The sequence below is a fragment of the Xenopus laevis genome, chromosome 9_10L, assembly GCF_017654675.1.
Source record: "Xenopus laevis strain J_2021 chromosome 9_10L, Xenopus_laevis_v10.1, whole genome shotgun sequence".
Taxonomy (NCBI): Eukaryota; Metazoa; Chordata; class Amphibia; order Anura; family Pipidae; genus Xenopus; species Xenopus laevis.
The window spans coordinates 87,001,224-87,028,705 of NC_054387.1; the positions used below are offsets into that span (position 1 = coordinate 87,001,224).

Below are 27,482 nucleotides of genomic sequence, written 5' to 3' on the forward strand. Positions count from 1 at the left end.
TATAACTTTTTCCACTTAAAGGATACTCCAGGGATTATTTAATGAAAGATTTATTATGTTGAAGACTTCTGCAAAAATATTCCATGGCTGGAAACCTGGGAGTAAAAAGATGATTAAGTAGCAAATAAATCAGCTAAAATATGCTAAGCAGGAGGTGGATAAAGAGCAAAAATACCATTTATTCTCCCTTCGAATTGTGCTTAGTACTTACCAATGCTTGGGGGCCGATTCACAAAGGGTCGAATAACGAGGGTTAATTAATTCGAATATCGAAGTCAAAGGATTTTAGCGCAAATAGTGCGTTCGAACGATCAAAGGATTATTCCTTCGATCGAACGATAAAATCCTTAGAATCGAACGATTCGAAGGATTTTAATCCAACGATCGAAGGAATATCCTTCGATCAAAAAAACTTAGGAAAGCCTATGGGGACCTTCCCCATAGGCTAACATTGAGTTCGGTAGCTTTTAGATGGCGAACTAGGGGGTCGAAGTTTTTTCTTAAAGAGACAGTACTTCGACTATCGAATGGTCGAACGATTTTTAGTTTGAATAGTTCGATTCGAAGTCGTAGTCTAAGGTCGTAGTAGCCCATTCGATGGTCGAAGTAGCCCAAAAAACACTTTGAAATTCAAAGTTTTTTTAATTCGAATCCTTCACTCGAAGTTAGAGAATCTGTCCCATACTCTTATGGTATCTGGAAAGCACAGACAAAAGCTATAACTGTGTTGTTCCTGCTAGAACAACTTAAAATTATGGCTCCATTTATCAGGCCCTTTATCATTATATTAAATCATTTGGGTTGTTGCCAGGTGAAAACAAGTGAATGCCATGCCCCATCTAGCCACCTACATTGGACAGAGTGCTGTGGGACATAAGTGAAGTTGTGACTAGCCAGCTAATAAAACAGGGACATCTTTGGCAAGACTAAAGGTGCAAGCTGCAGCATAGAAGCTATGGACTATTAATCCAGAATATTAAGAATATAAAATGGAAAAATTAAAAAGTCATTAAAAAAAAAAAAACTGCACAATACATGTTTATTCAGCAAGCATTTATTATTGCCAGGTTTTACATGGCTTCCTTTCCACATGTACAGAACCAACAATAAACCATTAATCTCAATTTATGTGCTTGCTTGTCCAGGTGCAACACTGTAGTCTTTTAAAAAGGGTAACATTTAAAAGTGACTGTTTTCAAGAAAAGCAGGCATAAACATGTAAATGGGAGGCATAGTCTACTAAATCTGTTTGTGCTATATGTCTTATGTGTGTTCCCCCAGAGTTATAAACATGTTGTTTCCCTTGTCAAAGACTGGGGGCAAATGTACAAGATATTATGACATTTCAGCATTGTGGTATCATTAAAAATTATAATGGAGTTAAATGGCACCGGTCACTCTTTGTTTTCACCCTACCAGGGGTGCGGACTAACGGAGTCTACACTCCCGTTGGGGGGTACAATCGTTTTTTTTTAAAAAAAAATTTGCCCCCTCAAGCTCTGGACCGACGGCACCAGGAGGGAGCTCCTGGAGTAGGTGGCCATGTTGCGGTACACGCATATGCATAATGAGCCAGTGCCGCAACTTTAGGCACATGATGTCTGACATAAAACAAAAAACAGTTTGAGATGGAGTTATATTGATACGGTCAACAATGCAGAAACATTAAAACAATGATTCCCTGATACTTTACTATTGACTGGCACAAAACAATAGATAACTGCTTTGGCAAACTGTAGATTTTTTTTTATACAGGAATTTATCCAAACATCACTGTAAAAGAACTGGTTTCAGCTCAGCTTGCACCTCATAACAAGGTGGTTAGTAATCTAAAAGCATCCATTATATGCAATGAAATAATGGAAATACTGACTGATAAATTCAGCACTGTATTTTACTCTAATGTGAATTCTTGGATGAACAATAGATAGCATGAATGAATTTATAGGATACATGTATTCATGTCATAGCTATATTGGCAGCTGCATTCTTCTGGTTGGATGACTGAAACAGACAAGATTACCTTTTACACAAAGGCTGATATAAAAATCAGAATATTTCATCCATGATTTCATCTAAGTAAAATGCATTCATAATCTAAACAGTATATGTTTTAATTTCTCTTGGGAATGCTCACAGGACTTTATGGCACTTCATGGAGAGAGGAGGCAGAAAAAATAGCAACAGCAACTTATCCATATTCATGTTTATTCTGATGCCCACACTAATCAGCTGTGTATACTGTAGGTGTACATTACTGGCATCACTTTGTGTTTCATAAATGTTTTGTTGAGAGATTTAGAGGGTTATTTATGAAAGGATTATATTAAAGGACGAGTTGTGTTTTTCCTGAAAATTTCGAGTTTTCAAGGGTAGTTTCAGTAAAAACTCATTTTTGGAGAAAAAAATAAACTCAAATTTTTCGACATTTATTATGCCCCGAAGCTGCTAAAAGCCTGAATCCCAAAATACTCCAGCTAAAACCTGTCGGGGTCATGTAGAATTCAATGGCAGAGATACACACACAATGAACACACTTTTTATTTGTTTGTGTATGGTGACCATACATACTTTGCAGCCATCGTTCCCGTCTTTGCTTAGCTTTTTCCTTTTTTGGCACAAGTATCTTCTCTTCTGAAACACGAGAGAGACAAAGCTAAGTTAAATACGATAATGGTTTAATGGTTACAGTAGAAGCTAACAAATTTGTATTCTCTTCCAGACTGTATATACGTAGAAAAAAGCCCTATTTTATGTATGGCATATTCTTACCAAAACCTGATAGCAGTGGTTGTTGGAAATTTACCAAAACAGCCTTGGAGGTCCAACCTTTGGTCAGGGCTACCCATGACATGCTAAAAAACTGAAGCTTACAATAATGGAGCAGCAATAAACAGGCCATTAAGGTTAGAGGAGGAAGAAGCGTGTCCAGGAAAACACTTTTTTGGTGAATAAGCTCCTAAAATGAAATTTCTTGTGGGATAATGTACATTAGACAGACACGGTTTAGAATTCAGGAAGTCAAGGTAGACTAGAACTAGAATGCTAAATAATATACAAAAAACTAGTACGTTTTCAACAAAGGTTTAATAAAACCATTGAATTCTCATATTGCTTACATATCACATGGGGTTATATAATGAAAGGCACTATGTTTGCCCAGGAGCAGTAACCCATAGCAACCCATAGCAACCTATCAGCAGGGAGCATTTACTGGTAACCTGTTTAAAAGCAAACATCTTATTGGTTGCTTAGGGTTACTGCTCCTGCGCAAACAGTGCTTTTTAGTAAAAATTCATTTTAAGGTTTGATTTTTAACAAAAAAATACAACTGGCTGAAAGAGACACTGTATACGTGACTTTTTGGCACCCTTGCTGAAACTAACATATCTTGGACAGTGAGATCACTTGCTTTAGCAAAAACCTTGAGCTTGGGGTATTCATACCGGTTATCCATTCCAGCTTTTTTCATGAAAACCATTGTTATTAAAATGGAATGTCAAGGATAATAATTTCTGAACCCTCTGGCACATTTCTTTATTGCTTGTTCTAACAGCAGATTTAATAAACTGACACAGATGAGAGATTCCCATAGCACATCAGAGAAATCCATAGAGCAATTTTCAAACCAAATCCAACAGGCAGAGGAACCAGACATAGGAAAATAAACTGAAGGTGGGCCTGAAGGATACAAGCTGCGAGAGAGAGTACATTATGGATGCTATTAAAATATACTACATACGTTAAGGGAAATATATCAATGGAGATTCTTCATTTGTACAAATATTTGATGATTTATTAAAAGTATTTTGTCCAAAACATTAAAAAAACATCTTCAAGGAAATAAAATAATCATGCTAAAGTAATACGGTAATGTTTCCAGTTCATTTATTTCTGTTTTCAGGTGCTGCATGGGACAAGGCAGCGGACAGAACCATACAATGGTTAAAGGAATTGTTCAGCATAAAAATAAAAAATGGGTAAATGGATAGGCTGTGCAAAATAAAAAATGCTTAGAATATAGTTAGGCAAAAATGTATTGTACTGTATAAAGGCTGGAGTGACTGGATGTCTAACAGAACAGAACACTACTTCCTGCTTTTCAGCTCTGGTTGCCCTGGTGACCAAGCAGTAACCAATCTGTGACTTGAAGGGGGGCACATGGGCTGTTGCTTTTGAACCTGAGCTGAATGCTGAGGATCAATTGCAAACTCACTGAACAGTTATGTCCCATGTGGTCCCCCTTCAAGTCACTGACTAACTCAGAGTAAGAGAGCTGAAAAGCAGGAAGTTGTATTCTGTTCTGTTATACATCCAGTCACTCCAGCCTTTATTGATTACATTTTTGCCTAACTAAACTATATGAGAAACATTTTTTATTTTGCCCAGCCTATTTATCCAGTTGGCTGCTTAACAAAAAGTGTAGGTTAACTGCGTTCTTGTACGACCGTGTTGAATTATATCTGTATCTACTCACAACAATGGAGAGTTTCACTATGAAATACTATCCCTAACATCAAAAAGATTTACTAACATGACAGCCATCATACAGGGGCAGATATATCCAAGGTCAAATTGTAATTCTCATCCAAAAAGTAAAAAAAAAAAAAAAGTACTTTCTGCATTATATAAAAAATGTTTGCACTTTTTCTCCCTGGGTTCTATTACCAAAAGGCATGATCCCCTCAGGCAACTTTCAGTAGGAAATAGTGACACAACATTAGTTAGTCTGAAGAAGCAGCTGGCCAATTCTCCTTTAAGAAGCAAACTGACAAGAAGTCCTTGGAGAGATTGCAACTGACAATGTCTATGGGTTGATACATGCAGAAGTGCAAGGGGTTCCTCCAGCATTAATGGACCTTTTTTGATTTTCTTTAACCATAATGGATCAATAATTGTCCAGTTCTCTGGATAAAAACACAACCATTATTTGTATTGATTTCATTTCCTTGTACAAGGGAATATTGATAAGGTGGGAATGGTGTGGCAAGGTCAGGGAGTGGTGGCAAAATAAGGTTTCAGGCTGAACAGCACATCATTACTCTAGAACTTTTAATGCTAATATGACTTCTAGGACTTTTGTGTGAGAGTTTATTTCAACATACACTATTTGCCCCATATTAAAGGGCCATATTAAAATATCTAGACATTCATTGGAGTTGGGCTGACAAGTTTAGTTCAGACCAGTATGTCACATTGTTATTGCTGGATAATTTATACAAGTATGCTATATAGATTCATGGTAATAATTATAAAATTCTAATATGCATTCAGCTAATGTCTTCTTCATGGTTATAATTTACAATAAAAATGGCTTCATGCCCATGCAGGAGAAATATGGGTGTATCAGGCTTCTGTTTATCTTTAAAGCTGGTTGAGACCATGAATGTGTTTCTTCCCATGCTTTATTCTGGGTTATTAAACCAACAGTTCAGTATACATAGTTTTTCATGTCTCCACCTATAACTCAGTACCACATTTTTAAATGATTAAGTGTCTGCCATTTGACTGCAGAAGCCCTTTTAGACAATTCCTATTCAAAGTGAAAGGGGCGCCAATAGTGGGGTTTTTTCCCACCTTTTAGATTGCTACATTAGACTTGCCTATCAAGAGTGAAGCAAAAGCATATAAAAAGATTCACTGGACAGGTGTGCTAGGTGCATCAAATGTAGGAGTCTTGATTATTATTAGGCCAGACTTACGGGCTGTAGGATTTGTACTGCTACCGCTAGGAGTCAGATTATTATAAGTACTACGCTTGGACTCAACTTCATCATCGTGTCAATTTGACTGTTGCCATATTGCATTAAACACCTGAGTGTTTCTACAATACACTGTTATTAAGCATTAAGTGACAGCAAACGTCTTTATCAGTCTCATAACCTTGTGGAGAAATAATGTTAAGTGGTTGAAATACCTTGTGTCAGCTTGTGATATATTAGATAGGGCATATTACTAGGAATGAAATGTTGAATGCTTGCACAGATACCCAGAGAGAGGAAAACCACAAACATCTGGGTTCATTTCAGCAACAAACACAGCTTCCAAATGTTCCTGCTCTTCAGTGTGTGCCTTTAAAAGATATCCAAAGCCTCTAACAGCAAATTAAATTGAAGTGCGCTCAATTCATATCAGCTGGTAAATATGAAGAGAATAGTAAATGTCCCGCGTTTTACTGAGCAGAAGCAGAAATAGTTCAGTTGCAAAAGATGAATAATTAGCGAAGGTGTGAAAATCACAAGATAACACTGCTGATGAAAGAAGATGTGTCAGGTAACTCTCTTTGTTTAAATTGGAAGGTATTATAGCATTGGTATCATATTTTTAGAACAGTCTCATACACCATTATTTTAACTCAGCAAAAAAAATGTTTCATTGGGGAATTTCTTGCATTCCCGTTTTTACCTTCAGAAACCATCCAAACCACAGGTTGGAAATTGTTGAAAATGAAAAGGGGGAACGCCAACCTAAATTATGAGATTATTAGCAATTATTACACAATATTAAAAACATTTTGTAATTATTTTATTAGTGTCTGTAAATGTAATTGCATCTGAAATAATATCTATTAATTCTACAATAATGGTTCTGAGTGCAAAGACAATGTTGCCAAAGCTAGCTGCTCTAGCCAATACTGAAATTCTGTGCCTACATTGTTTCAAGAGTCAAAATTAGCAGCGTAAAGATTAGAAAGGGACACACCCTCTTTACTATAAAACCAAAATGAATCAGTTAATGTATATTGCAAGATTGAAGAATCACATTTTTGTTCATTACATCAAATTATTTTTTGGTGGAATGTAATGTGTGTAATGGCGTATTACACAGGGAATGAGGTTTGGTGAACGCTGACAGAAGGCATGGCCAGTGGTACATGTCCTGGTCAAGTTGGGGGTCTAGCCAAAATGATATAATGGTATCAGATAGAAGAAGGTATGCTTGTGCAGGCAATGAGCTCCATAATTCATGTATGTATGTATGTATGTATGTATCAGAAAAGGAGGCAGAATTTAAAAATGCACAGTGCACTGAATTGTTTTTCCGATCTGTACAATATACTGAAACTCCAACTTGTGGAATAATCCTCAAATCATTGCATTTTATGCCATGGGCTTCCCTGCATTTTTGTACTCAAATCTTTAAACAACAATCAAAATGCCCAGCATGCACCAAGACTAAGATTTGTCATATTTGGCATTTTTCTGTGGTAGTGGAGAAAACCCCAATATGCCCCATTCCATCCTGTGTTCAGTGAGCCTGAACTGGAAGTGAATTGGGGCAACTCTCAGACCAAAAACATTACAGGACAGGAGCTCCGTCTGCATGTCTCAATGGCCCCATGTGAGACAGGCAGACAGAGCTCCTGTCAATGCTCCAACAACAGAGAGCAGATCAGGGCAGATTGGCATTTTCTCTGAGAAAATACCATGTGTTATATAAACCTTATTGTTCTTGCAACATAGAAAAAATATGTTAAGATAAAGGAAATCACTTTAAAGTAGCTCACTGACAACAACATGATCATCTATAAACAGGAAATCCTCCGATTCAATTCAGTCATAGCACAGAAAAAGTAATTTTTAGCTACTGTTACTTTTAGTTGATGGTTTCTCAGTCCTGTACCAACGTTTCCTTGCTTTAAGGAAAGTCATTTTTAGGTAAGGGAGGAGGGGAAAAAGTGTAGAACTTCACAAAAGTGTGAGGCTGAATAAAAGGAACTTAAAGGACTCAAGACACCAGGATCAAGCCAGCAACGGTAGATACCTTGTAGTGGGTACCTGGAGTCCATCCTGCCCACTCCCTACAAGTAAATAAACCCAATAATTTATTGATGAAAGCTCAGGTTTCCACATACAGTATACCCTCATATTGGATTTGTTAGAATAGTAAAATAAAGGAAATAAACATCTGATTGAATGTTATGACCTGTTACACATAATCCTATACAACCCACCTGTCGCTTTATTATATGTAACTTTCATATTTTCTAGCTAAGCACACTTCAATTAAAAATGCAGGGCATCCATCAGAAAAGGTATAGGGATTACTGTAGTAGGAGGTGGAGATACAGAGGGTTGACTCGGATTCTGATACAGATGGTTGTAAACTACAATTCTGCATGTGTTCCCTCTCAGGTGTGCCTGACAAGTACATTATATGGGGTCTGAAAATTTCAGGTTCCTTGCAAAATAATAAATTGACCTAACATCATTAGCCAGAACCTAATTCCCTCAGATCTGGATACTCCTTTGCCTGCAAAATCAAAGTGATTTTAACAGGTCACTTATATCATCTGTTGGTTAAGAATTAGTTTTGATCATATAGTTTCTAAATTATATTCATAATTTATAATTCAATACCCTGGAAAAAAAAAAAACATTATTTCTATACAGGTCACATATTCTAGGTTCTAGTTAGAGGATCACTTAGCTGCCTTCCTTTCATGTTCCTTTGTGGTCATAAAATCACTATAAAAAAAGTGTACAGACCTTTATAGAACACAACTTTTTCACTTTTATAATTCTGTTTTATATTTTGTACCGATTGTACTTCCACTTTCATGCCTGCCATTTGACAGTCTGTCTGCTGCTGCTCAAACTTCCTTATACAGGTTAAGTTTAGGTTGACCGACAGTCAAGGAAATCTGGAGGAACTGGGTGGAAAACCCCATTTTATAACATATTTAGTTTTGTAATTGGTGCAAAACAAGCAAGTGGGGCAATAAATTTTAGGTAAGGTTAAGTATATTGCAAGCTCCTGTGAGCAAGGCCCTTTAATCCTATTTTGGTTCTGTAAGCCTAGAATTTTAAATTATTGTAAGACCCCTGTGCAGTATAAATTAATGTAAAATGCTGCAAAACATGCATCAGGATGATAAATTTCAGAAACAGAACATCCAAGACCGCCGAAGATGAAACAGTAAAATTGCTTAAATGCTTGAAACAGACATAAAGCTTTTGTAAGTATTAAAGATCATGAGTTATATAGTGTGTTTTAAAGGATTAGTAGACCATATGGTTTATATCTGTTTTCAATATTACTTCATTTGAATAATCTGAAGCAGATTTTGCATTACGGTGCTCATTTCTGAACCACTGCCGATTTAGGAGTAGGTTTTTAAGACTAAATAGCTTATTTGTAAGTAAATTGATCTTTTTTAACTTAACATGATCTATACAATGTACAGTTTATTGTGTGTCCCTTGTGTTTATGAATACCCTTTCTTGAAAAATACAACGGTTCTATTAAAGCTTACAGAAAACATCTCTGCCAATATAAGTAAAAAAAATTATTTATACAAATATAGTAAAAACAAACTTTGCAGTCATAGGTTGTCTATAGTTTTATTGGAAAATATGTAAAAATAAGATGCTATATTCTATCCAAAGGGGTTTATTTAATTGTTCTATGCTTTATCAGGCCTTATTTACCTTTTTCCAGTACAGGTTATCCATTATCCAGAAACCCTTTATCCAAAAAGCTAAGAATTAAGGAAAGCTGTCTCCCTTAGACTCAATTATATCCAAATAATCCAAGTTTTTAAAAATGATTTATTTTTTCTCTGTAAAAATAAAACTCTCTTTTACTTGAGCTAAACGAAGATATCATTAATCCTTATTAGAAGCAACACTAGTCTATTGGGCTTATTTAATGTTTATATGATTTTCTAGTAGAAAAGCGACTAAGATCCAAATTACAAAAAGATCCATTATCCAGAAAATCCCAGGTCTCAAGCATTCTGGATAATATATATAAATTAACGGATTGTTTAAAAAAAATAAATAAAAAAATTAAAAAAAGGCTTTAGTTCCTCACATTTTTATGCAATCTTTTTGTTCAACCCACTGAATTAAATCTGAAAGTCTGCAGTTCAACTGCATCGGAGTTGTTTCATTTAACATTCATTGCGGTAATGTACAGAACCAAAATTAGAAAAAAAGAGTCTGTCGAAATATTTATGGACCTAACTGTACATTTTTTCTTTTAGCAGCAGTGCTACGGAGCCTCTGTCAGCAATGAGCACGTTAGTCTTGTTTAGCAACTGATGCAATAAAAAGGATATTTAATTATATTATATGGTCCCTCTAACAAACAGAGCATCACTATTACTTCGGTCAAGGTTTGTAAAAATTAAATCTTATTAAGTGGCATTTTTTTTTCCTAATTGGGAAAAAAGCCAGCCGTTGAAACTGAAAAGAAATGCGCAAGTCATGGCTTTCCAAACAAATGCTGACTGCATGCAAAGTACTCGGTTTGCAACCCGGATGGACTGAATTGGTTTATCTACCAGCAGGGAAATTGTACAGCCTTCAGGGAAGCTGCAGATTTTTAGCTTCTCTCAGGAGCATTTCAAGGACATGGCTGAAAACCAGAGCAGTTTTTTATTGTATTTAAGCGAATTTTGGTTTAAGCTGCATACAGTACATGATGGCCCCATTGTGCTTGTTACCTGACATCCCCTCTCGTGCCTTTAGGGTCTGTATATATTTATCAGTCTCGCTAAGGACATGAGGACGGCTGGTAATTGATTAGTGGAGCAGTGAATGTCCTCATTTGTCATGATAATCTTTGAAATAGGCAGGTTATGGCCTTAACCCATCAGCAGCAGGATGTGAAGGTTAAACAAAGTGAGCTTTCCCCCACACTCTACATTGTCAATAGTCCATGAAAAATGGCACTATACTCTAATATTAATCACAAAAATGCTTTTGATTTTTGTCAACCAGTAACTATTTTAATCTTCTGAAACAATAGTGTCATTATTTCATGATGAATATTAATATTTAAAGTTGCAAGGTTTGGCTTTAAGCAATATAAAATGTTTATTATAACAAATAACAGGCTTGTAACAAGTCCTCCAAGTGCTGCTGACCCTTTGTGCTATTTATATAGCTCTGCATTGAGATGCGTTTGGAAAGCAGACTAGGAAATCCTTATTCAGTGAAGCAGTTAACTGCTACAAGGACAGCCTTTATGGAAGCGTAGTCTTCTGCTGAGACTAAAGAAGGAAAAGGAGAACGGCAGGCTGAATTGGCATGTGCCCCAAAATCCTGTGATAACAGACAACTGTCGTCATCAGCCAGACTGGAAATCAGGAGCCGGAGCCTGCAGAGTCTACATTATTTATCAAATACTCTCATCTCTTCTCACATTGGCTTGTAATTTACTGTACTTGGACAACTGCAATTGATAATTAAGTGTCTCTATTTTCATGAATATTCCATTCTCTCTGACAAAGGGGTTATACACTGTAACTAAACTGTCTCTTAGAATGTTGAATGCATGAGAGAAGAATTTATCTCAGGGTTGTGAAAGAAGCTTTAAAGTGGAAAAATTCAAGTTTTTTTTCCTTTCAGTAAGATCGAATATTATTATTTTACATACAGGTGAATCCATAAGAAAACTCCAAACAAAGTTGTGAAAAGTCAGAACTGGACAAGTGTCTTCCCCAGAAAACAGAAAAATGGCATGAAAAAGCCAGATGGGAAAAAATACATATCACTGATACGCCTTAAAGACTGCCCCAACTTTGCCCACTGTAATAGAATTCTTTTTTGCAGAAGCCGGAAGGACTGTAATAGAATTCTTTTTTGCAGAAGCCGGAAGGACTGTGATCTTCTGAAAATACAGTGAAACTGCAAAAGCATGCAGCTTTTCTAAAAAATGATTTATTATTTCAGGCAAGATTGGGGCAGGCTTTGAGGCAGGAGAAGAGTCGGTCAGCTTACAAAAAATGCCAGGTGATGCACCTGGCTAAGAGGGGTTGGGGAGAACACAATTCTTAAAGAGATACTGACATCAGAAATGAAACACTTTTTTTACAGCTATCATAATATTGGCTTTGAAAGCTACTTATACCTTTGCCATAAAGTATTTGCACAATGCTTTCACATTACCTGTCTGATGCCCCATGTTCCTCTATGAGGGGGCTGCCATATTTGTGCAGCAGGAGTCCGTTAGCATTAGAATCTCTAACTGACAGGCTGAGATGGGTTGGTAAAACTTTTAATGCACTTTCATAATTTAAAATGTACTTTTTTAGTATCAGTATCACTTTAACTCGTGCTTGCTGACACTCAACAGAACTGAGGTGTCAACCTGCTCACAGCCCCTCAATGTATACCTATAATAAATTTGTAGTTTTATGAACACATTAAAATAAATAAGAGGCCTTGGGTAGGGATCTCAACCTTCCCAATGGCTCCACAGACTTCCTTGTATGACACAATTTTACTATACATTTTATCCCTAAAACATGTATATACAGGTATGAGATCTGTTATCCAAAATGCTCAGGACCTGGGGGTTTCCAGAAATGGGGTCTTTCCGTAATTTGGATCTTCATACTTTAAGGCTACTAAAAAATCATCCAAACATTAAATAAACATTAAATTAAAATAGTTTGGTTTTGATTCCAATATGGATTCATTGTATCTTAGTTTGGATGAAGTACAAGCTACTGTTTTATTATTATAGAGAAAAAGAAAAAATTAAAAAATTTGGATTATTTGATTATAATGGAGTGTATGGGAGACCGTCTTTCTGTAATTTTGAGCTTTCTGGATAATGGGTTTCCAGATAATGGATCACATACCTGTACCAGAAAATCAAGCTACAACATGAGCAAGAATAGTTGACGAGCAAGGATACTAAGGATGCACCGAATCCACTATTTTGGATTCGGCCAAACCCCCGAATCCTTTGTGAAAGATTCGGCCGAATACTTAACTGAATACAAATCCTAATTTGCATATGCAAATTAGGGGTGGGAAGGGGAAAACATCTTTTACTTCCTTGTTTTGTGACAAAAAGTCCCTCCCCACCCTCTAATTTACATATGCAAATTAGGATTCGGATTGGCCGGGTAGAAGGATTCGGCCAAACCTGAATCCTGGTGAAAAAAGCTGAATCCTGGCCAAATCCCGAACCGAATTCTGGATTCGGTGCATCCCTAAAGCAGACATAGGATCAGGTAATAACTCATAGACAGATTTGTTACAGCTCTCAAAAGGCCTTATAAAAGGCATTTTGAGGGCATTAACAATATATAGACACATACAGTATAAACATTGTCATTTATATACAGGAGTAAACAATTTTCCATATTTTACAAAAACAATTTTCCATATTTTACCAAAAAAACTGGTACAGGTATGAGATCTTTTATCTAAAAACCTGATATCCAGAAAGCTCCGAATTACAGAAAGGCCATTTCCCATAGACTGCATTTAAAATTGATTTCCTCTTTCTCTGTAATAATAAAACAACACCTTGTACTTGATCCCAACTAAGATATAATTAACCCTTATTGGAAGCAAAACCAGCCTATTGGGTTTATTTAATATTTACATGATTTTCTAGTAGACTTCAGGTATGAAGATTCAAATTACAGAAAAATCCTTTATCTGGAAAACCCCAGGTCCCAAGCATTCTGGATAACAGGTCCCATATCTGTATTTATTAATATTGGACTATAAAAATCTCTTCAGGTGAACTGCAGAAAATGGTCTGTTCTACCTTTGATAAAAGTGCCCCAAATGTATACTGTGTAAAAGTGATTAAATATAAGAAGCTCTTCACAAATATCTGAGGTACAAACAAACATTTAAAATTGATGTGAAAATAGAACTGTTTAAAAATGGCCGGCTCAATTTACAAATAGCAAAATCAGCACATACATCAGGTTCTATAGATCTGTATACAGTATCTCTGCTTCATTTAAGGAGAAGGATCTCACATTGCAGGACATGTTATTCGAGATGCTCAATGGGTTTGGCATCAGGGACTTTCTAAAGTTACACTGTTTTCTGGGCCATATATGTATAGAATGAAACCTCTGCAAATTACTAAAGCAACAAAAAAAGCAAAATATCAGTAGAAAGAAATATGCTAAATTTAATATGCCAAAATGTAACTTCAGAAATAGGAGGAGATATAATGCAGTCTATGAAAAATATTTAGGTTTTTTTTTTTTTTTTTTTTTTTTTGGAAGGAGAAAGCCTCTAAACAATGATATATAAGTGTCAAAGGTCATAGTAAACAAGAACTTTTAGTTCATGGTCAGGGTCTGCTCTATTCCCTGAATGTTTTGTGAAGATTGTTGCCTGTTTGATGACTTTTACATGCAAATGCTACATCCAAGTAGGTACACCAAGCGCATTAGAGATTGTTGGATAATTTGGGCACAACACATTTTTCAGTTTACATATATACACTGCATTCAAATGTCACTACTATACGCACCAAACCCCAAGCATGTTTGTACAGTAGCTGTACAAAAAAGAAATATAAAAAAACATAGGCATTTCGGCAGAAACTCAGCCTATCATTGTTAATTGATAAAATCTCATGATGCGGTCAGTTCTTGTTTAACAAGTTAAAAAGTTAAAAAGTTTAATACAATAAATAAAACAGCAGAGGGGAAAAAACAGAGGGGAAAATACACAGATTCATTTTGTGCCTATGTTGTGTAAAATGTTATACAGGTCTACCTGAAACAATATTTCATAATCTGCATATTGTTCACTACAATTTTCCCATTGCTTACATGCCTGTTAAGAACAGAGGTGTAATTAAAGTGTATTGTGTCCAATAATCCTGACGTTTCACATGGGGCCTCAACTGAGCCTTCTACCCTCCTGGGCACAGACAATAAGTAAACTTTTGTGTGTAGTTGATGGTGCCATCAACAGGGATGTATTATAGCCTTTTGCTGCCCTGGGCATAGGACCTCACCCTTTGATACGACCTAGTAAGCTACGCAGGTGGCCGTGTTTCAGGTACCTCACAATTTCTTTCTACACAGTTTAAATGACTATATACGTAGGCACCTAAGGGCTGTCCCTATAAAGCTGCCCGCCTAAGCATGGGACCTATATGGTAAACATGGCCCTGACTTCGAAAACTGTGAACACACAGCAACTTTGAGACTTATTTTTCAATTTTAATTAGGTGGAATGTAAAATATACACAGCAGTGTTTTGAGATGCTTAAAAGAAGGGAGCCACTAAAATTGTTTATACCAATATGAACATGAAAATCCTGTCTCGCCAACCTTTTGTATAAAAATATTGGCTAGTTTAGTTTTCTTTCCCATTCATAACATTGGCATAAATAATTTTACAAGCTGGGTTAGGGTTGCCATCTAGCTGGTAACCATTATAGTCCCATGTGTTAAAACACATTGGGGCTCATTTATTAACGCAGCACAGCGCTAAAAAGAGCGCAGAGGCCTGATATTTGCTCAGTGCATGCGAGTATTTAATAATGTAGCGCACGATACCTTAAAGGTACGATTTGTGCGCTAACCACAGAAAATCAATGAAGGCGTATTGAAAGAAAACATGCAGCCAAATAGAGGGCAGAAAACAGTAAAGTAGAAGCTAAAGACATACTGTCCAACACAAATTCCCTCTTTATGCTTCATTTAACCTGTTTCATTGCTGTCATAGAAAGTCAGCATTTTCATTCAGCACCCTTGTGCAAACTGAATTGCGTGTGGATGGATTAGTGTCTTCATAGCATACCTAAAACAACTTATTCTTATTCTTTTCTTTTTTTTTACTCCCACAAATTGTCATGAGAACTTAGCTGGGATAAGGACTTGTCAGTACAACAAAAGAAAAAATGTGAGTGTCGAGATTTTTCTGCAGGGCTGGTGTTACCCAAATATTTGAAGATTGCACATTAAAAACATCTATATACAGCTAAATGTCAACATTTGGGCATGCCAAATTAATACTAATTTTTGCAAGTGAAAAATAGGAAACAACTATGGCAGGAATCAGTGTGTTAACCACAACAACGAGTAAAAACAACATATCAGTAAATGTTAATGCATGGTTATATTTTATTTCACAAACTTTAAAACATAGTACACAGTAATTGTGGCATTTGGGCACAGGTATTCCTGCCCTTTAACTTGTCTGGTGATAAACAGTGTTCGCAAAAAAACTGTTGACAATTGCAGAGTTTAAATGGGTTGTTCATAGCCACCTTTTGGCCCAGTTGAATACGGCCAGGGGACGGGCTGTGATGCAATGGAGGAGGGGTTGTGATGCTACGGGGGTGCCATGTCAATCATAGGAAATCCTGATTTAGAAAAACAAGGCAGGCAGTATTGGGCAGTGCTTCAAAAAAAAAAAAAAAAAAAAAGGCCTGTCCGGGTCAAAACCACAAAACCAGAAGGTGGCAACCCTAGTTATTCAACTTCCTGAAATAAAGACTTTTTAAAATCTCTGACACCCCAAACTTTAGGCTGTCACTGAACAACCATAGGCTTCTCTAATCAATGAGAATAAAGCTAACTGATGCCTACAAAGTAGAGGAAGGCTATAAAAAAAAAAAAAATTCCATTGTTTATAATGTCATCAAGAAATTGCAGTCGAGGGCAAATGCAGAAGTCAATTCCAGGGCTGGAAGACTAAAAAAACTTTCAGAGAGAACCATTTAAATGCTCTCCAGAAACCTTCATGTCACAGCAAAGGAACTGCAGGAAGGTTTGGCTGACAAAAGAGTGGTGTTCCATTCCATTGCAGCTTTGCGTAAACTTCAAAAAACTCAAAATTTAACTCTTCGGCCACAATATTTTGATTGAATAAAAATATCTTCCCAACTAGTAAACAAGGGGTGGGATCTATTATGCCTTGGGGTTGTGAGGCAGACAGTGGCACAGGAAAATCTGTATATGCAGAGGAAATGCAGAAAGGTATTGGATCCATTATCTGGACACCGGTTATCCAGCAAACTCTGAATTACAGGAATCTCTCATGGACTCCATGAGATTCCCATAGAGAGTATCATGTAACTGAAAATACAGAATCTTCCATGTCAACGTAGTAGACTCTTTGATTTCAAGCACGGAAAGGGTTAAAAGCACTGTTCTGGTTAGGAAAAGCCTTCATATCTTGTCAAGTCTTATAGCAAATCTGACAGGCAGCAGTGCACTCAATCTCAATTGATCTTTAATCTGTAAGGGTAGTTCAACCTGCTGTGTGTCTAATGGCCCACTCTCAAAAAGATGCAAGTATAAATTCAGCTTTCCCCTGTTAGCAATCAGTCTCTCTTATGAAGGAGTCGCAGTGAAAATCTTGATTGACAGTTAGGTCAAACACGTCAATGTGTTCTCCCTTTACCTAGATTACACAAAAAACAAACACAAATTTGCATGTAAAGACAGGATAATGAACTAGGGTTGCCACCTTTCCCCTACTGTAACTGCATGCGGGAGGGGGGGCGATGACTTCACGGGGGCGGGGTAATGATGTTGTGGGAGGGTCAAAGACATTGAAGAGTCGGTCAGTGAGCGGGGCTATGATGGCCATGTCAATTTTAGTCAATCCTGCCCAGTTTCCAAATTCAGAAAACAAGCCTCGCAGTTTTGACCCTGCAGAGCAGGCAAGGCCGGCCAGGCGCCCAAGGCAACCTGGCTGGTCATGCCGCCAGCTGGGCACGTACATTGCCATGCGCAAACTGGCACACAAATGTGCAAACCACTGCAGCACGAATCAGCATGCTGCATGCGCTAATCTCTGCGACGTGCGATCGGAATGTCAAAATGACTGGGAGAGAGAGAACAGGCGAGTCGGGGTGAGCAGGGACCAGACATGGGGTAGGCAGCAGAGAAGGTACGTGCCTGGCGCCCCCCAGCTGTGCGCCCAAGGTTCAAAACTAGACAGGCCGCAACCCTATAGGGAATAATTATTTCAGAAACTGAATCAAATTTTTAGTAGACTTAAAGTATGTTTATCCAAATTACAGAAATATCCCTCATCTGGAAACCCCCAGGTCCTGAGCATTCCGAATAACAGGTCCCATACCTGTACAACAAGGCATAGTTTTATTTTCATATTTTATATTAAAAAAAGGACTATTTTGCCCAGAGCAGCTGCACCGTTGAAGCGGATCTTGACATTTTATACAATATGTAGTTAGGCAACAGATTGTTATTGAGTTTCTTAATAGAGCGTATATTGCTTTTCCAGCGGCTCAGCCATTAAATACTGTCACTCATTCAGAATAATAAATAAATTTACTAAAACACAGTAAAGGACTTGCTAACAAGAGTTGAGATGTGGAAAGAAATAGGCTTCCTCCTGCCATAATATAACCTCTCTGTTTGGTACTAGTTTGGCAGTCTCTTTCTGTCTGTTTCCAGGCATCCCCTGTACAGCTATGCAGTAGGGATAATAATATGGTAGCAGTGCATTCTGCAGAAACTACCCTGGGTTGGAGTATTTTTTTTTTAAAGAGGAGCAGATCCAGCCCAGGGGAGCACATTTTTATCACAAGAGTAGTATAAGATTACACTATAAAAAGTGCCCCCCCCCCCCCACAAATCCAAAAGAGGGAACATCTGTCAAGCAAAAATGTTATTTAAAATAAAATGGAAAAAAACAAAAAAATACACCTACACCGTTGCAGATTCTTTGCCACCATGTAAAGACAGCACTGTTCTTTCATATAAACTACAAAGTAATTAAGCCTCCCATCTGTATGTACAAATAGCCATTAATATAAAAGATAAGCAAGTTATCATTTCTTATTGATTCCCATTTTTATCTTCTGCAGGAACCTGTAAAAATAATAGGAAATTCTACTTGATTAGGAGTCACAAAAACCTAGGAAATAGGAGGTAGGGAACGATTTATAAACAGAATTAGATCACTAACTAGGTCTACTACCACACCAACAGGGAATGTAATAAAAGCCAGTAACAGAAAAACTATTTACAATGTGAAAAGTTATGCCTTTGCGCAAACTAATTTTGCCTTGCGCGAAATTATTATCGCTTTTGTGAACCCAGAAACGGTTTATTGACCACTTCCGACAGTGGAAGACCGTTTGCGAATTTTATAGTTTGTGCTAATGCGCAGTCAGTTTGGAGTTTTGCTCCAAAAGATTACCAGAGTGCACAATTAAAATTCGCAACGCGCAATTAAAATTCACAATGTAATAACAGTTTAAGGAACAATATTACATTGCGAGATGCGGATTTTTATTCTTATTGGTGCGAAATGTTTTGCACTTTGCGACTTTTATTACATTCCCCCGTAAATCTTCAAGAGAAAAAAACCACGGTAGCAAAGATACACTCTACTGAATCCAGATTACTATATCCACTTTTATTTTCTTAATTATGTTATATAATCCACTGTGATTTTTAGAAATGGCTATGCAAGAAATAGCCATTTTAGGAATGCCATTATGTATTTGTTTGTTGTGTGCATATTTTTGTGTTCTACATTGTCTGCAAAGTTAGTCCCCCAGGTAGCTTACATTGCACATCAAATTTCCATATTAAAGGGTTGTCTTGGAATTGTAGTTGGTTTCTAAAGGAGCTAGAAAACTGATTAAACTGGATACAAACAGGATGTAGACAAGTTGAGGGGTCTACCTCGGCATCTTATCAGTTGGGAGGTTTGCTGTGGGGGCAGGCGTCACAATGCAGGATAAAAGAACCATGGACACTAGTGAGGTGAGGGGAGAGGAGAGAGCAGCCTGGGAGAAGAAACTGAGGAGCTGTACAAGACACCATGTGAGGACTGCAGGCCAGAGGGAAGCCATCATCATCATCATCATTATTTATTTATATAGCGCTGTCAAGATACGCAGTGCTTTAAGCCATAGTGAAGCTGACCTCAATTCCATTGCTATGGTGGTAACAACTATGTAAACATATAGAACATTTGTAACTGTTAATACTGTAAATATTGTTTTAGTCTAATTGTAATCATTTATGTGTAACAATCGACTGATTTATTATACAATATAATCACTTTAATATTCACTTATTGGCGTAGATTCTTGGTCTGCTTGCTCAAAAGAAACCCTAGTAAAAGGGTGAGATATATTATTAATATATTGTATTCTTACACCTTGGCCTACAAAAGTATCATTTTTGTCGCCTCTCTCTGTCGCCTGAGCATAGCTGTGTCGGCCAACGTTGGTGCCAGTACACAGGCATAAGTCCCCACAAGGTTATGCACATGATCGCACACTAGCAAAGAAATTCAAGTCAAGGTCTCTGGCAACACATCTGATGCACTTAATCCGTTATCTGGAAACCCCTTTTCCAGAAAGTTCCGAATTACGGAAAGACGGTCTCCCATAGTCTCTATTTTATCCAAATTTTAAAATCAGTTTCCTTTTTCTATGTAATAATAAAACAGTACCTTGTACTTGATCCAAACTAAGATATAATTAATCCTTATTGGAAGCATTACCAGCCTATTGGGCTTATTTAATGTTTACATGATTTTCTAGTAGACTTAAGGTATGAAGATATAAATTACGGAAAGATCCATTATCCTGAAAACCCCAGGTCCCGAGCATTCTGGATAACAGGTCCCATACCTGTACTGAAATTATTAGGTTTATTTACAGACCTACAAGTGTTTTAATCATTTATTAGGATTATAAAGCTTGAATATAGTGCATCCAATAAAATACTAAACTAAAATGATATAGGTGTGACAAAATAAAAAGATACAAACAAATCTCAATCACCAGGGATGAGCGAAATTAACCCTTTCCCTGCCAGCCGTTTTGTCCTAGATGCGAACATCTACTGCCAAGCAGTTTTTAGATATTTTGCACTCTTTCACTTTAAGGGCCTTTCCTGGGGTGGTCTTTTAGTTAACCCAGGAAAACAGTATATTGTTTTTTTCAGGACAACCTGAACTTTCACAATATGCAAGAATTTTGGTGTAATTCTACTTCTGTAAAAAAATATTGGATTCTAAGTGTCAAATAAAATGAAAAAAATCATGTTGCACGAAGAAGAATCACATATATCAGAAACATCATTCATTTTATGTACGAGAACACAGCCGATTTAGAAAGGTCTATGTCTCCTGAACGTGACAATACCAAATATATATAGTTTTATGGAGATTTCTCACTTGTATAGCTCAAAATCTACAAGCAGTACACAACCAAATTTCCAAAGCAACACTCCCCAAACGGCATACTTTTGATTTCAAGGCCAAACATTCCGCTAACAGTAGGTTTACCCTAGAAAACTACCCATTACTAGAAAGAACAGATTCTGGTGAATCAAAAATGGGTAGAAATATCTTTGTACTCCAAACCACCAAGTTGCAATTGTTTCCTAAAGTTATAATGTTTTATAGAAATTGGTGAATATTTTGAAAAATGACCTCAAAGCTTCCACTCTACAGCAACATATCTCCCACACATCATTAGGTATCAATGTAAAACACCCCAAATATAAAATCCTGGGTCCACTGAACAGTTTGATGCCCAATATGAATAGATGTACCCAAGCACGTGGCATAGGAGGCCCCAAAAGGAAGACCCCCCGTTTGTTCTAACCTGCAGCATCGTATTACCCACATACTTTTAGGTATCAAGAGAAATCACCCCAAATATGAAAGCCTAGGGTCCTCTGAACAGTTTGATGCCCAATATGTATAGGTGTACCCAAGCAAGTGGCATATAGGGGCCTGAAAAGGAAGACCCCCATATGGTCTGTCATTTCAGATACTTCAAAATCAACACATTTACATCGTTTTGGGGGGCGGCAAAGATAGAAAAAGTACGTTCACCCCAGAAAACCATATATTTTTGGAAAGTACACATTCCTCTGAATCCAAATTGGGTATGCATGTCTTTCTACGCCAAAGTACCAAGCCGCAAACTATTCCTAAATTTGGTGATTTTGGTGACATTTCCAAAAATCACCTCAAAATAGCTACCCTGCAGCATCGTATTACCCACATACTTTTAGGTATCAAGAAAAATCACCCCAAATATGAAAGCCTAGGGTCCTCTGAACAGTTTGATGCCCAATATGTATAGGTGTACCCAAGCACGTGGCATACAGGGGCCCTAAAAGGAAGACCCCCATATAGTCTGACATTTCAGGTACTGCAAAATCAACACATTTACATTGTTTTGGGGGGGCAAAAGTAGAAAACAGTAAGTTCACCCCAGAAAACCATATATTTTCCGAAAGTACACATTCCCACGAATTCAAATTGGGTATGCATGTCTTTCTACGCCAAAGTACCAAGCCGCAAATCATTCCTAAATTTGGTGATTTTGGTGACATTTCCAAAAATCACCTCAAAATATCTACCCTGCAGCATCGTATTACCCACATACTTTTAGGTATCAAGAGAAATCACCCCAAATATGAAAGCCTAGGGTCCTCTGAACAGTTTGATGCCCGATATGAATAGGTGTACCCAAGCACGTGGCATACAGGGGCCCCAAAAGGAAGACCCCCATATAGTCTGTCATTTCAGGTACTGCAAAATCAACACATTTACATCGTTTTGGGGGGGGCAAAAGTAGAAAACAGTAAGTTCACCCCAGAAAACCATATATTTTCGGAAAGTACACATCCCCACGAATTCAAATTGGGTATGCATGTCTTTCTACGCCAAAGTACCAAGCCGCAAATCATTCCTAAATTTGGTGATTTTGGTGACATTTCCAAAAATCACCTCAAAATATCTACCCTGCAGCATCGTATTACCCACATACTTTTAGGTATCAAGAGAAATCACCCCAAATATGAAAGCCTAGGGTCCTCTGAACAGTTTGATGCCCGATATGTATAGGTGTACCCAAGCACGTGGCATACAGGGGCCCCAAAAGGAAGACCCCATATAGTCTGTCATTTCAGGTACTGCAAAATCAACACATTTACATCGTTTTGGGGGGGGCAAAAGTAGAAAACAGTAAGTTCACCCCAGAAAACCATATATTTTCGGAAAGTACACATCCCCACGAATCCAAATTGGGTATGCATGTCTTTCTACGCCAAAGTACCAAGCCGCAAATCATTCCTAAATTTGGTGATTTTGGTGACATTTCCAAAAATCACCTCAAAATATCTACCCTGCAGCATCGTATTACCCACATACTTTTAGGTATCAAGAGAAATCACCCCAAATATGAAAGCCTAGGGTCCTCTGAACAGTTTGATGCCCGATATGTATAGGTGTACCCAAGCACGTGGCATACAGTGGCCCCAAAAGGAAGACCCCCATATAGTCTATCATTTCAGGTACTGCAAAATCAACACATTTACATCGTTTTGGGGGGGCAAAAGTAGAAAACAGTAAGTTCACCCCAGAAAACCATATATTTTCGGAAAGTAAACATCCCCACGAATCCAAATTGGGTATGCATGTCTTTCTACGCCAAAGTACCAAGCCGCAAACCATTCCTAAATTTGGTGATTTTGGGGACATTTCCAAAAATCCCCTCAAAATATCTACCCTGCAGCATCGTATTACCCACATACTTTTAGGTATCAAGAGAAATCACCCCAAATATGAAAGCCTAGGGTCCTCTGAACAGTTTGATGCCCAATATGTATAGGTGTACCCAAGCACGTGGCATACAGGGGCCCCAAAAGGAAGACCCCCATATAGTCTGTCATTTCAGGTACTGCAAAATCAACACATTTACATCGTTTTGGGGGGGGCAAAAGTAGAAAACAGTAAGTTCACCCCAGAAAACCATATATTTTCGGAAAGTACACATTCCAATGAATCCAAATTGGGTATGCATGTCTTTCTACACCAAAGTACCAAGCCGCAAATCATTCCTAAATTTGGTGATTTTGGTGACATTTCCAAAAATCACCTCAAAATATCTACCCTGCAGCATCGTATTACCCACATACTTTTAGGTCTCAAGAGAAATCACCCCAAATATGAAAGCCTAGGGTCCTCTGAACAGTTTGATGCCCGATATGTATAGGTGTACCCAAGCACGTGGCATACAGGGGCCCCAAAAGGAAGACCCCCATATATTCTGTCATTTTAGTTACTGCAAAAGCAACACATTTACATCGTTTTGGGGGGTGCAAAAGTAGAAAACAGTAAGTTCACCCCAGAAAACCATATATTTTCGGAAAGTACACATTCCCACAAATCCAAATTGGGTATGCATGTCTTTCTACACCAAAGTACCAAGCCGCAAACCATTCCTAAATTTGTTGATTTTGGTGACATTTCCAAAAATCACCTCAAAATATCTACTCTGCAGCATCGTATTACCCACATACTTTTAGGTATCAGGAGAAATCACCCCAAATATGAAAGCCTAGGGTCCTCTGAACAGTTTGATGCCCAATATGTATAGGTGTACCCAAGCACTTGGCATATAGGGGCCCTAAAATGAAGACCCCCCCTTGTATGTTCTGTCATTTCAGGTACTGCAAAATCAACACATTTACATCGTTTTGGGGGGGGGGGCAAAGGTAGAAAAAAGTAAGTTCACCCCAGAAAACCATATATTTTCGGAAAGTACACATTCCCACGAATCCAAATTGGGTATGCATGTCTTTCTACGCCAAAGTACCAAGCCGCAAACCATTCCTAAATTTGGTGATTTTGGGGACATTTCCAAAAATGACTTCAAAATATCTACCCTGCAGCATTGTATTACCCACATACTTTTAGGTATCAAGACAAATCACCCCAAATATGAAAGCCTGGGGTCCTCTGAACAGTTTGATGCCCAACATGTATAGGTGTACCCAAGCACGTGGCGTATAGGGGCCCCAAAAGGAAGACCCCCATATGGTCTGTCATTTCAGGTACTGCAAAATCAACACATTTACATTGTTTTGAGGGGGGCAAATGTAGAAAAAAGTAAGTTCACCCCAGAAAACCATATATTTTCGGAAAGTACACATTCCCACGGATCTAAATTGGGTATGCATGTCTTTGTACTCCAAAGTACCAAGCCGCAAACCATTCCTAAATTTGGTGATTTTGGGGACATTTCCAAAAATGACTTCAAAATATCTACCCTGCAGCATCGTATTACCCACATACTTTTAGGTATCAAGACAAATCACCCCAAATATGAAAGCCTGGGGTCCTCTGAACAGTTTGATGCCCAATATGTATAGGTGTACCCAAGCACGTGGCGTATAGGGGCCCCAAAAGGAAGACCCCCATATGGTCTGTCATTTCAGGTACTGCAAAATCAACACATTTACATTGTTTTGAGGGGGGCAAATGTAGAAAACAGTAAGTTCACCCCAGAAAACCATATATTTTCGGAAAGTACACATTCCCACGAATCCAAATTGGGTATGCATGTCTTTCTACGCCAAAGTACCAAGCCGCAAACCATTCCTAAATTTGGTGATTTTGGGGACATTTCCAAAAATGACTTCAAAATATCTACCCTGCAGCATCTATTACCCACATACTTTTAGGTATCAAGACAAATCACCCCAAATATGAAAGCCTGGGGTCCTCTGAACAGTTTGATGCCAATATGTATAGGTGTACCCAAGCACTTGGCGTATAGGGGCCCCAAAACGAAGACCCCCATATGGTCTGTCATTTCAGGTACTGCAAAATCAACACATTTACATTGTTTTGAGGGGGGCAAATGTAGAAAAAAGTAAGTTCACCCCAGAAAACCATATATTTTCGGAAAGTACACATTCCCACGGATCTAAATTGGGTATGCATGTCTTTGTACTCCAAAGTACCAAGCCGCAAACCATTCCTAAATTTGGTCATTTTGGGGACATTTCCAAAAATGACTTCAAAATATCTACCCTGCAGCATCGTATTACCCACATACTTTTAGGTATCAAGAGAAATCACCCCAAATATGAAAGCCTAGGGTCCTCTGAACAGTTTGATGCCCAATATGTATAGGTGTACCCAAGAACGTGGCATACAGGGGCCCCAAAAGGAACACCCCCATATGGTCTGTCATTTCAGGTACTGCAAAATCAACACATTTACATCGTTTTGGGGGGGGGCAAAAGTAGAAAACAGTAAGTTCACCCCAGAAAACCATATATTTTCGGAAAGTACACATTCCCACGAATCTAAATTGGGTATGTATGTCTTTTGACTCCATAGCACCAAGCTGCAAACCATTCCTAAATTTGGTGACTTTGGTGACATTTCCAAAAATCACCTCAAAATTTCCAACATGCAGCATCGTATTTCCCACATACGTGTAGGTATCAAGACAAATCACCCCTAATATGAAAGCCTAGGGTCCTCTGAACAGTTTGATGCCCAATATGTATAGGTGTACCCAAGCACATGGCATATAGGGGCCCCAAAACAAGACCCCCATATGGTCTGTCATTTCAGGTACTGAAAAATTAACACATACATAGTTTTGGGGGGGAGCAAAGGCAGAAAGAGTACATTCATCCCAGAAAACCATATATTTTCGGAAAGTACACATTTCCACAAATCCAAATTGGGTATGCATGTCTTTGTACTCCAAAGTACCAAGTCGCAAGCCTTTCCTAAATTTGGCGATAAAAGCAACAGTTTTTACATTTCTGAAAATTGCCTAAACATATTGCAATTGGCCGCATTTATCTCACCCAATTTCTTACATAAAATTGTAAAACACCATAAATACTGATGCCAAGGGTCTACTGAACAGTTTGATGCCCAATATGCATAGATATACCAAGGCAGCTGGCATGTACGGACCCTAAATTAAAATAGTGCATATGAGTTTTCTCCGCTGCCAATTCGCCTTCTGTGAACATAGACCCTTGACTTCATATTATGTGCCTCAAGACCCTCCTAACAGCAAAAACCCCCCCCCCAAACATATATTTTTGGAAAGTACACATTCTGACGAATCCAACACAGATAAAGATCTCTTTCTACACCAAACTACCAAACTGCAAAGCTTTTCTAAACATAGAGGTTTTTACAACATTTCTGAAAATCGCCTAAAAATGTTGCAGTTTTCTGCATTTATCTCACACAATGTTTTACGTACAAAGAAAAATCACCCTAAATATGGACGTCAGAGGTCTACTGAATAGTTTGATGACCAATATGCATAGCTTTACCAAAGTATGCGGTGTGTACGGACCTAGAATGAAAAATGTGCATATGAATTTTCAAGCCGGCCAACTCATCTGCTGAAAAGAGAACCCCAACTGTGCGTTATGTGCCGTAAGACCCCCAAACTGTAAAAAAAACCTAGAAAACCACATATTTTTGGAAAGTACATATTCTGACAGATCAAACAAAGTAAAATATATATTTCTATACCAAAGCACCAAACAGCAAAACAATACTAAAGATACATAAGCAAAACAGAACAGAATATTCAATAAAAAAATCACAGAAAAAGCAAAAATAATAAAATGACAGCAAATAAATATAATTATGCAGGTGTATACTCTTGCAAAGGAGTGTGTGTATATATGTGAGTATTGGTGTGGGTATATGGTTATACAAATATACAAATATAGTGGGGGAAAGAAGTGAGAAATTGAAGAAAGTAAAAAAAAAACAAGTTTGATAAAAACAAAGTGTAATAAAGTAAATTTTGTACCTGGGGATAGGCAAAGTCTCCCCCTCTCGAACACCACTGGAGGTCCGCAGCAGGAAGGCTCCCAGGCAGATCAGCACTAGCAGAGAAGAAGGGGGGCGGTGCTGGGAGGCAGGATTTCTTACCCCAGAAGCAGCCACGTGTCAGCTGACGTT

At 37.8% G+C, this 27,482-nt stretch overlaps 1 protein-coding gene across 2 annotated transcripts in view; it reads right to left on the bottom strand.

Moving 5' to 3' along the window:
* Positions 1–27,482, bottom strand: part of fam207a.L (family with sequence similarity 207 member A L homeolog) — a 71,185-nt gene that overhangs the window by 15,468 nt on the left and 28,235 nt on the right. The window contains exons 3-4 of one of the 2 annotated variants that reach the window (XM_018234344.2): positions 2,572–2,634; positions 27–95 (exon numbers count right to left, since the gene is read on the bottom strand). In XM_018234344.2, coding sequence (XP_018089833.1) covers positions 27–95; positions 2,572–2,634 — 132 coding nt within the window. The remainder of the gene's footprint in view (positions 1–26; positions 96–2,571; positions 2,635–27,482) is intronic. The other variant, NM_001092427.1, reaches the window with a different exon arrangement.